This window comes from Monopterus albus, unplaced genomic scaffold (assembly GCF_001952655.1).
Source record: "Monopterus albus unplaced genomic scaffold, M_albus_1.0 scaffold276.1, whole genome shotgun sequence".
Classification (NCBI taxonomy): Eukaryota; Metazoa; Chordata; class Actinopteri; order Synbranchiformes; family Synbranchidae; genus Monopterus; species Monopterus albus.
In genome coordinates, this window is record NW_018128156.1 from 271,723 (window position 1) to 285,561 (window position 13,839).

At 41.7% G+C, this 13,839-nt stretch overlaps 1 protein-coding gene across 7 annotated transcripts in view; it reads left to right on the forward strand.

Moving 5' to 3' along the window:
* cdk14 (cyclin dependent kinase 14) overlaps positions 1-13,839 on the forward strand; it is a 330,986-nt gene that overhangs the window by 99,900 nt on the left and 217,247 nt on the right. For all 7 annotated transcript variants that reach the window (XM_020622246.1, XM_020622244.1, XM_020622243.1 and 4 more), the window contains 3 exons: positions 7,780-7,874; positions 8,446-8,525; positions 13,653-13,747. In XM_020622246.1, the coding sequence (XP_020477902.1) occupies positions 7,780-7,874; positions 8,446-8,525; positions 13,653-13,747 (270 nt within the window). The remainder of the gene's footprint in view (positions 1-7,779; positions 7,875-8,445; positions 8,526-13,652; positions 13,748-13,839) is intronic.

A 13,839-nucleotide genomic window follows, 5' to 3' on the forward strand; every position in this document is an offset into this window, starting at 1 on the left:
TACATCAACACCCTTCGATTGTGACTCCTGCTGTCATCTCCTTTCTGAAACAGGACTGCATTTACAATGCCGTCCTTTTCATCAACATCTAGGTGGAAAGCTTGAGAGTAGTCAGGTGCATGTAAACTACATGCATGTGACAAAGCTTGTTTGATGTCCACAAAAGCCTTTTCTGCTTGTGTGGTCCACACAGCAGAACCATAATTCTTGTAACCTGCTTCTGTCAGCATGGCACGGAGGGGTGCCACCAGGTTAGCAAAATCAGGAACAAAATTTTTACTGTAATTAATCAGTCCCAAAAATTTCATCATTTCTCTGACTGTGGTGGGCTTAGAATGACAGAGCATGTCTGTCTTTTGAGTCTCAGCTATGTGTAAGCCCGATGCTGACACCATGCGTCCTAAAAAAGCAACTGTGGGTCTCACTGTTGTTAGTTGACATGTAAAGCAACATGAAGCAGGAGGAGCTCAGGGAATAATCAGTATATTTGGAGTCAGTTTAACACTTTTGAGTGGAGAATGTATTTTCTTACAGCTTTCGTAGGCAACTTGAGGATAAAACTTTTGAACTATTGGATAGGACAATTTTCCATTTTTTCATATTGTGTTGGTGGGGTTGTTGGGGTCCCCCGGTGCTCTGTGTGGATTACGTCCTAGGCATATCACATATCACAAACTGTCTGTAAAACATAGATTCATTCAAAAACACTTGCCTGTGCCAATTAGTTTCTATATCTCTCAGGTATTCTGCTTTGGCAGCCAGGCATTTTAATTTCTTCATCTGAAACAAATTTACCCGCCTGTATTCCTTCACACTCTTAATTCAAAACGGTTTTATACAACACTATTTTCTGAATCATGCAGATGAGATTTTCAGGTTTTTATACATATGTGGTCCTTTTTTTTTAATTTAGCTCCAAATGTGAAATGCCTAATGAATGTGCACTCAAATAAGGTTTAATAAATGTGATATGAAGCTTCACTGATTGCCTGCCAGCATCGCTGCCAGACGCTAATGAATTGTGTTTGCTCTGGTTATGAAAACGTGTAAATTGTCTGTTTTGTGGTCTTTTTGTTTAGTTAATAAGATCAACCCAACTCTCTTAGAATATTTCACTGACAAGCTTTTGTACTGAAAAGGACAGTGGACTACTCAGCAGACATTACCAGTACAATAGCTTTTAATCAGCTGAGACTCTACATTTTTGTCATTTGGACAAGAAATTGCATTTGGGTCCTAATATCACGCTTTGTTTTGATACTGGATTCAGGATACAATGCTTTAAAATGCTCACACAAAAATGACCATAGATGTACATCCTTATGACTTTTTTCACCCCCATTTGACAGGTGCTTTATGTGATTATCTGGTATTTATTTCCTAAAGTAAGTCTACCGTAAAATTTAAGAAATTTAAAATTTCAGTTTTAAAGTTTTTCAAAACACATGTTCAGATGTTTTTGAATGCCCATTGTGCTTGCACCAGCATTGTGTACCTGAAAATACATCACTAAATTATGTGTAGTAGTAAAATGTTCTTCAAGCTCTGAAATAGAACAAACCAAAAAAAGAGAGCAAACTAATGAATTGGTGCATATCATGAAACAGTTACTGACTGAAGCTAAAAACTGCAAACTAAAAATGAACATGTTCAACAGCAGTTTAAAGGCCATGATGTGCTAAACCCACACAGGAACACAGCTTAACCTCTCACTCTGAGGTGGCATATTTGAAACACATTTAAAGCTTCAGATACGGCTTGAAGTTTTTAGGTGGATATATTCACTCAGTAATTGATTGATTGATGAACCTGCAAATACAGTTCCCTGCAGACCTTCCTCTTACATGATATAAATTCAGAACAAACCAAATCCTCCCAAAACAATAACAATCTGCAGTTATAGGCAGCTACCTCCTTATACCTTCAGATGTTACTCTACTGTGAAAGTTTTAGAAGCCAGTATACTTTGGCTCTATGAGGAGGTGTTACGTTTGGTCTGAAATAACATATAAAAGCCGTGGCCACGTATGACCATGATTTTGTTGGACAGTATTTAGCTGACATTAGTTAACTTCCTAGCATTGGACACTCAGTTTATGATATACAAGTTGGAATAAGTAGATTAACTAATTTATCTAAAGTATTTTCTGATACAATTCAGTTTGAAAATTAAGTCAATTCAGTTTTAATAGTCAGTCATCACTACCACAACCACATTTAAACAAATTATATTTTAGTTTATGTAGTAAACATCATATACAGCTTTAAACATCACTTCATACAATTTTTTTAACACTCTACTATAGCAGAAATGATAATAAAGATAGCTCAATAGAGTGTAAAAGTTAAATAATTTTTATATAGATTTAAAGAGTTACAGCATAGCAGCAAGCAATAATGCAAAATATCAAAAGCCATCAACACTAAATTTTGATTCACTTACAGCTCTAAAAATCAACATATTTTAAGCCAGTTTACTTTAATTAAATTGCTTATAGTTGAGCTCTCACATTACTGAATAGAAGTCAAAGAATCTCTCACTGATCACCAGTCATTGGTTGGTTTGACATCTTATAATCATCCTTACTTAATGATTATTTCAGCTTCCTACTTTATGCCTTTAGCTATTGCATCTTAAAATTTTTCTCCCTTTTCCATTCCCTCTTGCTGTTTTTCTCTTCATCCTCGGGGTCTGGCTCATCCACCCACTCATCCTCTACCACATATTCTGCATTCTCCTTCACTTCTTACCTTCCTTCCACTCAGAGGTGTGCTGATTCTGCTGCCACTGGTCCGAGTGTGATAAGGGAATACAAATTTACCATCATCTCCTCCATGTACTCTTCTTCATGCACCGTGGTAATTTCTGTCATGGGTGCGTTTTCTTCTGGATCAAGCAACACTTTCCCATCTTCTAAACCTCTAAAGCATCCCCCACTGACCATCGACGGTGCTGTAGTGGAGAGAGTGAGCAGCACCAAGTTCCTAGGGGTGCACATCTCTGAGGACCTCTCCTGGACCGACAACACCACATCACTGACCAAGAATGCTTAATCACGCCTCTACTTCCTCTGCAAACTGAGGAGAGCTAGTGTCCCACCCCCATCATGTGCTCTTTCTACTGGGGCACATTGAGAGCATCATCACTGGCTGCATTACTGTGTGGTACGGAGGCTGTACTGCCTCCTGCAGAAGGACACCGCAACGCATAGTGAAAACAGCCAGCAAGATCATCGGCACCCCTCTGCCTTCCCTCACGGACATTTTTTAACAACCGCAGAGCCATCAGCATTGCTGAAAAGACTACCTCTGCTGTTTTGCTGTTTTGGGTCTTATACGACATGTATATCTGCTGCTGTTGGTCATTTGCACTACTGTCCATGAGCATCTCAATCTCACAACCATCTGACAATCTTATTGTTATTATTTGCACTACTGTCACTGATTGTACATGGTTTGAGTCATAGCCTATTAGGCTGTACCATTTAGCTTTATCCTAATCACTTTGGCTTAGTTTTCTTATTCTTTTTAGTCTATTTTTACTCTACTTTTATTCAATTTTATTTTCCTAAATGGTATGGCATTCAATACTAGGTGACAGAAAAATGGTATTTCAATTTTCTGTATGTCCTGCACATGTAGTGAACTGACAATAAAAACCTTTGATTTCAGACTCTGCTTCCTTGAATAGTGGGCATTTCAGTATCTCCTGAAGGTATTCTTGTGGTTCCTGTGGGACTTCTATTTGCAATGAGACCATCTGTCTTATGGCTTCCTGCAGCTCTTCCTGTAGGGTTAATTCTGCAACAGAGTCTTCAAAGGCCAGTGCTGTCTCAGTGACCTTTGACCCTTCATTACCATCTCCTTTGGCTTCTTCCTCTCCCCAGGACCAATTTTTACAGCTTCGCTGACACAGAACTCAGTCTCACAGTGAGCATTCTTCCATGAACAGCAACAACTTGGATGCAAACGTGGTCCAGGAATTTTTTCTCTTATAGCAAACTAGTGCATCTGGTAGACCTCTCTTTAAATCTGGTGCTCAAACAGTTAAGGATCCTCATAACTTGAGAGAAGACGCTTCTGTACAGCCAGGCATAGGGGGTCTTAATAGTTTTATACCTCTGGCCAAATGAAAAAAGGATGAAGAAATTCATCTGGGGTGGGAGGGGTCTTTCATGATATCAAGGGCCTTGCAGCTACACCATACTTCATGGATTTGTTGTGCAGAGGAGTGTGAAGTGCAAATGTTTTTTCTTTTTCTTACAGTTAGAGACTTTGACATTTCAACATTAGACACCAATGCAGGTAGTCAGGATGCCCTCAGTGGTGCCTCTGTAGAACATGGGGAGAACAGGTGGAGGGAGGCTCACCTTCTTCAGCCGATGCAGAAAATTGAGGTGTTGCTGTTACTTTTGCTCCTCCGACACCAGGGGAGAGAGAGCGAACAGAGTGAACAAGTGGATTCAGTTAGCAGGGAGCGATTCAAAAACAGAATTTATTTTCCCCAGAAACGGGCACAGAAACGGAAATAATAAATTGATGGGGCCGAAGTGGACCAGCGGGGAAACCAGATCCGGGCCTGAGGATACTATGGATACTGCTCGTCACCGGATTCGGAGGGCTGAGTGGCCGCGGAGGCAGGAGGAGGGGCGCCGGGCCTGAGAGAAAGGAAAAAGAGGAAACTGAGTCAGTCATAGGCTGGAAGATGATGATCTGCTGGGTTGAGTACTGGCGGCTTGGACGTGGGGAGATGGAGATTTCTGCCGGAGGGTGGAGAAGCCGGTGCACCATGGTGACTCCGCCTCGGGGAAGCGTCGGCGAGAGGTGGACAGGGAGAGACGGCGTGGGGGTGCTGATGATCTCTGGAGCCCGGATCCCTTGTCATGCAATCACAGGTTGGAGTGCAAGGAGAAGATATGTCACAGGTAATAGATCAGTCTCACTTGATCCAGAAGAAAAGTTGACTGTAGAAGCTGGGGTTGTCCACTGTCTGCTGCGTATTCCACACAGAATGAACCGGCACTGGGGTGGCGTTTGTCTGACGGTTTTATGGTGGTTTTATCAGCTGGGATAGAAAACAGCTGTGCCGTAAGCCTGGGCTGCCTCGGTCTGTCAAGAGAAGAGTGGAGAGGGAGAGAGCAGGGAGAGGAGAGAAAGGTGGCACAGAGCAGCCTCCTTTATTTTCCCTATGTTCTGGGAAATGCTGGGGTCTTCAGCATGCTGTTGGAAGGTCCACTTCTTCTATTCTTCTTAAGCTGTTTCGTGACTTTTATTGATGAGGACCAACAAACAGCAAACTTAATGTGGTTGAAGTTTGGCAATGCAGTGCAGTCATACAGTATGTTAGCAGAGTGAACCAGAGTGGGCTGAGCACGTAGCCCTGGGGAGTGCCAGTGTTCAGTGTGCAGGTCTGGCCTCTGTCTCTAGTCTGCGATGGAGCTTGATGGCTCTTCCTCTGCATCTTTGCTGTCTGCATTGTGTAGTTCTTTGTGTGTAGTTATTTTTTTAAAATGTGAAACAGATTACTGCATGTTTGCTTTGATTGTGCTTTGATTGTGTCATGTAATTCCATGCAGGGTGAGCCATTGTGGTGGTGTCATACAAAATTTAAATAAAAATTATTATTATTATTATTTTATTTCAAGCATTCATACACAGGGGAGAATGGAGCTGGCTGATGCACAATGCTGCACATGGAAAAAAGGCTATTTACAATTCCTTTGTAGTCCAGTCTCAACATGGCTGAGAGGGAGGCAACATGAGTATCTCTGCGAGGTTCCTCAGGCCACCAGATACAGTCTCACTTCCTGCTTGATCTCGGGGGAATGTCAAACTTGTTCAGAGAAGCCATGAGACATGCTGAGATTATTAGTGCTGCAGAGAATGGTGAGATAAGAAGACAGGGAGAATAAAGCAGTGAGGACTGTGCAGATGTATCAACAACTGCACCATGCTGTTAGACGTTCAATAAAGGTGATTCAATTAAATTATGTTAAATTAATTAAAATTAAATTAATTAGTTCTGTGGAGATATATGTTTTTGTGTGGCCTTGGTTTTCCATACCTGTGCCGACAGAAATGTGAGACGTACTATCTTCACAGGGACTGAAGGCTGGCCCCGACTCCCCACAGTGTAGTACATTGAATTTTATGAAAACAACTCAGTGTAAAGTTAGAGCAAGTGTCAGCTTTGTTTAAGGTTAGGGTAAGGATATGTGTATGTTGTGATGTTAAGAGGTGATTCTTGGAGGTTGCCATGGGCCTCCTTTAAGCATACAGTATAGTCAGGGATTTGCTTTCAGATGTAGCTGAAGTCAGACGTTTACATACAACTTAGCCAAATACATTTAAACTCAGTTTTCACAACATGATGCTGTCACCCCTGTGTTTCACAGTTGGGATTGTGTTCCTCAGCTTGCAGGCCTCCTCCTTTTTCCTCCAGACATAACGAAGGTCATTATGGCCAAACAGTTCAGTTTTTTGTTTCATCAGACCAGAGCACATTTCTCCACAGAGTCAGATTTTTGTCCCCATGTGCAGCTTCCGACTGTAGTTGGCCTTTTTTATCGTGGTCTTGGAGCAGTGACTTCTTCCTTGCTGAGCAGCCTTTCAGGTTATGTCACTACAGGACTGTTTTTACTGTGGATATAGATACTGTGGTACCTGTTTCCTCCAGTGTCTTCAAGTTCAAAGTGTTTATTTGTCATATGCACAGTTAGGAAATGTGTTTCCTTGTACAATGACATTTTTACATTTGCCGTCCACATGAATGCCACAAAATACAAATGAAATATAAAGTAGATAAATAAGTAACACAAAATCTATGGCACTTTAAGTAGCAAGGTCCTTTTGCTGTTCTGGGATTGATTTGTACTGTTCGGACCAAAGTAGGTTCATCTCTAAGAGACAGAATGTGTCTCCTTCCTGAGCGGTATGGTGGCTGTGTTGTTTCATGGTGTTTATACTTATAGATTATTGTTTGTACAGATGAATGTGGAACCTTCAGGTGTTTGGAAATTGCGCCCAAGGATGATCCAGACTTGTGGGGTTTTTTTTCTGAGGTCTTGGCTGATTTCTTTAGAGGTACTGAGTTTGGAGGCAGACCTCAAATTATGTCAGTTAGCCAATCAGAAGCTTCTAAAGCCATGACATCATTTTCTGGAATTTTCCATGCTGTTTAAAGGCACAGTCGACTGAGTGGATGTAAACTTCTGACTCACTAGAATTGTGATATAGTTAGTTATAAGTGAAATAATCTCTCTGTAAACAACTGTTGGAAAAATTCACATGGAGGAGGTATAGGTGGTAATACAGGTAACTTCTGCCCCTCTCTGAACTGCCCCATGTACTGTGCAGTATATTGTACTATATACAATATCACTACAGTCTTTCCTATAACTTCCAAGTCAGTCTGCAATAAGCTGGTGTTTCAGAGTTTAGCTACCAACCCTTTCATACCAGTTGTGTATAAACACATTCAGTCCTGCTGTCAGAGTAAGTTTTCTTTCTTTGTGAACTGGCAAGGCAATGAAAAGTGTTTTAAAGTAGACTATCAAATGAAAAGTAGTCATCAGAGTGCTTACTTGAAGACTGTGAAATTCTCTCTCCTCCTCCTCACAGACATTACACCTCCCCGATGATACAGTGGGGAGCCTCGAGGTTTTAATATCATTCAGAGATCTGTAATGTCCTCAGTGAAATCCTCCGAGACTTCTCTTGTCTATGTTACTGAATTCTTCTTCTGATATTACCTTTTCTTATCTCTTTCTTTTTCTTCAGCCTACAAGCCCCAAGTTTGGAAAGGCAGACTCCTATGAAAAGCTGGAGAAACTGGGAGAGGGTTCATATGCTACAGTTTATAAAGGAAAGAGCAAGTAAGTATTGTGTGCATGTTGAATCAGTGTCTAGTCCTGTCCCTGTTCTTCGTACTTCATAAGAGCCACTCATGTGAACATTACATTTAATTATAGAGGAACATTGATGGAACTACATAAATTAATTAAATGGAAAAGTTACAGAGTATAATTTCATATAAATATGCTTTTCCCACCCATGCACTGTTATTATTTAAATTTTATAAATATGAAATGGATGTTTTTATTCACTGATTCAGTAGTTATGTTGTACATTTTATGGTTTAGTGCCTTTCTCCCAGGTTTTGCTAATTAAATTCCAGACCACACACTGTAAATATATGAAACTACAGACTCTAATATTCTCAGTAATGATGTTATTTTGCATAGAGCCGCTTTGATTAGTGTGCTTCATTCACTTGTAATCCTGTGGCCTAGTACCCGGGTCTCACTTCACTGCTGCAAAATGACATTTCATTCATTTAACAATCATCACTATTGCCAGGCATCACAGATTTTTAATACATTATTTTCTTTATGTCCCCAAAACAGCAGATTGCGATGCTTTGTTTGTCCTCTGTGTTGTTACCAGGGTGAATGGGAAGCTTGTGGCTCTGAAGGTGATTCGTCTGCAAGAGGAAGAAGGAACACCCTTCACAGCCATTAGAGAAGGTAAGAAGCTTAGGAGTGGAAATATCTGCAGATATTGTGAAGAATACTGGAATACAAGTACTCTGCAGTTTTCAGTTGTCTATTTTTGCTGTCACAAGGTCTGTGGAAAAGGCTGTTAGGCTGTTCCTTTGTTCACACATAGTGTCAGTGTCTGTCTGCTCTGCAGAGCAGTGAGTGATTCAGAAGCTGGATTCACTCCCGTTTTGACTAAAGTAATGTTGACTAGGTTCAGCCTGAGACAAGCTACATTGGTAGATAACATTAATGCAGGTGTACAGTTCCTTGGGGAACATTTGGAGGAAGATTTACATGGTTGACTGCTGACATGGAATATTCTAATTCTTTTTGACAGTGACACAACAGATATCAAACTGAAACGTTACTGCCATGTCCACAGCGCTCAGCGGTAAACTATCATAAATACTGGCATCCTGTCTGAATTTTTCAAATGTCTGTTTCTTACTTGTTATAGTCTCAAATCAACAAAATTAACACTTTGGCACTCTGTCCCCCCCGCTTTATTAGCTCCACCAGCATGGGGTGGCTTTCTGCTCGGGGCTGACTCTTTTCAAACATTTCCTCAAATGAGAGCACTCAGAGAGTACATGTACTGTACCTCCGCCAAGGCACAACATTCACTCACACAAGTGGGTCCGTTGTGAAAAATGAGATCCAGGACAACACAAAATGTGTCCTAAAATCCTTGATCTGGATTGGACCCGGATCATCTTTTAGGGTATGATACTCAGTTATAGTGTGGATCTTACCTGAACATTTCAGGGTTCTGTCTTCATTATCGGCCAAGTTATGACAGAAAATATGAGTTAAAATTAACATTGAAACTCGTATTAAGTGGCTTTCAGATCTGGAATCTGGATCAGATTGAGATGAAATCTGATCTGCTGATAGACATTGCCACCCTACATTTGTGTGGTAAATTTCAAGCAAAAATTGATTTTGCTAACTTTTGACATAGATATGATTTTTTATTTTATTTTGCCCCATGTTAAAGATGTTCTCAAAGCAAGCCAACTTGTTTTGAGAGTTTTTAGAAATGCCTTGAAAGAAGTGAGAATAAGGCAAATAGCATTAAGAAAAAAAAATCACAGTGAATGCAAAACACTCTTGAAGCAACCTGGTTTGCACTGAAATCACTGTTGTTTTCACTTAATTTTTGTTAATTATAGTTAAATATAACAGATAAAAATACTTGATTAGATTAATTTATTTACAGTAAACATACCCAATGAAGATTAATGATCACAATTTGCAAGAAAAAAAGGACAGTGTCCCAAACCTGAACTGAACTTTTTACTCTGAGGATTGTCTCTGTGTTCAGATGTCTGTCTGATCTCTGGTGACTCACCAGTTGTCCTCTTGTACATAACAGCGGCACAGAGCGTGTCCCTGCGTGGTTTGTCCTGCCAGCTGTGTAGGTGAAGCACTTGAAGCTCTTCAGTTCACTGGCTGGGCTTAAAGAAGACACATTCATGCCTATATTCACAAGTGGCATTTGAATACAGATGAGAAAATTAATCTGTCTGTTTGTGATCCAGGAGCCATCCTGGGTTACACACGCACATGTGCGCACACACACACACACACACACACACAGAAACCAAGCTCTTTCTGTGAGCAGACTAGAAAGGCGCTTTGAAATTTAACTAATTCAGCAATTACTGCACAGGAAGCTCCCAGCCCAGATATATGAGTGGCATTACAGACTGCTGCTGAATAAAGTCATATGTCCAGAGTAGAGGAAAGTGCAGTGTGTGTGCATGTCTGTGCTTATTAAAACTAGACACTCTTATGCATATTACCAGAAATCGGGTGGCTCTATTTGAGGGAGGGCGCTGGATCTTCAGACTGGTGGGTCTTTGAGGTATCTGACTGTAGTGCTAACCTCCTGCTTATTGAGAGGAATCCTGCCTTTGAGCTGCTTATCAGATTTTTTTTACAGCCTTTAGGTAATAATACAGTATTGCTAAGAAACACCACACCTTGTCCCATTTTCACAGACAATGTGTAAAATCTTAGTTAATGTACCTTTAAATCTAGATCTGCCAATCATCACATTCCAGAATCAGAATCAGAATCAGCTTTATTGGCCAGGTGTGATGGACACACAAGGAATTTGACTCAGGTACATTGGCTCTCAATGTGCAAACAGTAAACCAGCATAAGGCTGTGTAATATAACAAATTAGCAGTATTAACATCAACAGTGCAAACAATGCAGAAAAAGCAGTTTAAACAGACAGTAAACAATGCAGACAAAAAAGGAATGTTCATTGAAATTAGATAAATAGGGATAAAACAGAGTACTTAAAAATAGAGACCTGTACAAGTCTGTATAATCTGTTGAGTCTGTATAATCTGTACAATGTAGAACTGAGGGTTATTGTCCAATCATACTGTCGTGGGTTAAGTGTTCATCAGAGTGACAGCCAGGGGGAAGAAACTGTCCCTGTGCCTGGTTGTCTTGGTGCACAGTGACCTGTAACACTGTTCAGAGGGGAGGAGTTCAAACAAATTGTGTCCGGGGTGTGAGCGGTCAGCAGTGATCCTCTCCACCCTCCTTTTGACCTGTGTGGTGTACAGGTCCTCCATGGAGGGCAGGCTCACACCAATGACCTTTTCTGCAGTCCTAACTGTCCGTTGAAGTGTGTACTTGTCCTGTTTGGTTGCTGAGCCAAACCAGACACTGATGGAGGTGCAGAGAACAGACTCGATGATTCCTCTGTGGAACTGTATCAATAGCTCCTGAGGCAGGTCGAAATTCCTGCGTGGGTAAGGAGGGGGAATCAACATCATTCTTTTGACAGCTCATCAGCTAATGTTTGATACTCATCACACACAGCATCTTAAAAAGGGGAAACCATATTTCACCTCTGCCTGGAACAGAGACAGCTGGGAAAAAAGAGCCAGCTGATGTGAGGTCTAATTAAATTAAGGTGGTTTATATGATTATCAGCTCTCTGTGAGAGATGGAGTAGCCGGCCTTCACTTTTGCTCATGACGTTTGCTGTTTCTCTATGTTAACTTACAAAGACAGCTCTGTGCGTGTACATACTAAAGAGTCATCTGCTCAACTACATTTATAAAACCAGCTTTTTAAAAAGTGGGCCCGTGTGTACGTCCCTGGGCAGTCGAGGTGTTGCAGGATGTAATGCAGTGCCATGTTCACTCCATCGTCCACTGACCTGTTTGCCCGGTTGGCGGACTGTTGGGAGTCCAGCAGGGGCTCTATGGTGTCCTTCAGGTGGGCCAACACCAATCTTTCAAAAGACTTCATAACTACAGATGTTAGAGTGAAAGCAGTGATGCTTTTCAGGCTTCTCCATGCAGACGAGGGGTTGTTGGCTGAAACCTGAGCTTTCAGCTTTTCAGAGTAGCTCCTCTTTGTTGCTCTGATCTCCCTTGTCAGTGTGTTCCTGGCCTGGCTGTACAGAGTTCTGTCCCCACTTCTGTAAGCCTCCTCTTTGGCACAACGAAGCTGCTTGGGTCTTGCTGTAAAACAGGGCTTGTTGTTGTTGTATGTGCAGAAGGGCTTTTTGGGCACACACACATTCTCACAGAAACTGATATAAGGTGTCACAGTGTCAGTGAGTTCATCCGGGTCTGTAGCTGCAGTCTCAAATACACTCCAGTCTGTGCAGTCAAAGCAGGCCTGTAGCTCTGACTTAGCCTGCTCAGTCCAGCTCTTCACTGTTTTGACAGGCTTCACAGCTTTAAGTTTCTGCCTGTAAATTGGAATAAGATGGACTATACAGGGATCTGAGAGTCCAGGGGCTGCATGGGGGACAGAGTGATAGGTGTCTTTTATTGTTGTGTAGCAGTGGTCCAGTGTGATTTTGTTCCTGGTGGGACAGGTGATGTTCTGTTTGTATTTGGGCAGTTCGTGGGTGAGATTTGCTCTGTTAAAGTCCCCTAGAACAATGAGTGGAGAGTCGGGATGTTCTAGCTCCAGGCTAGTTACCAGTTCAGCCAGGAGCCGTAGCACGCTAGCATTAGCCTGCGGTGTTATGTACACTCCTATTAGCATGAAACTGTTGAATTCACAGGGTTTGCGGTTACAAGAATCTCTAGGTCTGCGGTACATGTCCTCTGTAGCACTGTGACATCTGTGCACCAACCTTCATTTATGTAAAAGAAGATTCCACCTCTTGTTTTCCTGGTCAGCTCCTTTACATGATCCGCTCTGAACACCTGGAAGCCGGTACTCGAATCGCGCTGTCCGCGATTGAGTCGCACAAAGCAGCAGAGCGTGCAAAGTCAGAGTTAGTCCTTTTGACGAGTAGAATTTCATCCATTTTGTTAACCAGGGAGCAGTGAATAGATGGGAGTGAGGTTCGTGTTCCCCTCTATCGTAACCGCACCAAAGCGCTAGCACGTTTTCCGCGCCAGCGGGCGTTTTTTCCAGCTCCCGTATATTGCTGCTGCGCCTCCGATCAGGAAGTCCATACTGCATTCTTCGTTCACAAAAATCGGAGGAAGGTAGTTTGGTGTGAGTTGTCCGATATTTAGCAGTTCTTCTCTTGTAAAAGTAATCCGGGATGAGTTGCACAAGACCAAGAAAACAAAGAAAAACAACAAACACAAAAGAGCGCAAGTAACCTCGGTCGCCATCGCTGTCGGTGCTGGAAGTATTCAGTTTTCCAGTTTAGTGCACCACCACAGCTCTTAATATCATCTTTGCTTGGCGTAGTAAAAACAACTGCCTTTCTAAGAAGCTGCACATTTGTGTTTCATTCTGAAATACACACAATCCACAAGTTATTTAATTTCTGTTATTTGCACAGTCCTCCCTGATCGTACTTAAATTGTGGCTTGGATGAAGTGAGTCACATGTGAAAGTCTTAGCAAGTCCCAGAATGTGCTGATCACATTCAGCCTCCTCAGTAAGCCTCTATAAGCTTTGCTAGTAACCTTATATTTACTCCACCTTATATTTTCTCTCTCTATTTTAATCTTTTTTTTAAATCCCCTTTTTGTAGTGAAGCTGGCAGAGGGCCTGTGTTGCATTCTAATGATTCTGCTAATGAGGGCAGAATCATAGGAAGCCCCCTGGTATCTCAATACACAGTTCAGATCAACTCTCTGCCTCTGTTTTGTTCTGTCCCTGCAGCTTCTCTTCTGAAAGGCCTGAAGCACGCCAACATCGTGCTCCTCCATGACATCATCCATACCAAGGAAACCCTGACTTTGGTCTTTGAATATGTGGTGAGTCTGCACTCTGCCACACTAAGATCACCCATTTGGACCATTTCTGGATGGACTGGTCTGAAATTAGGTTGAAAATCTGTTTTATTCTG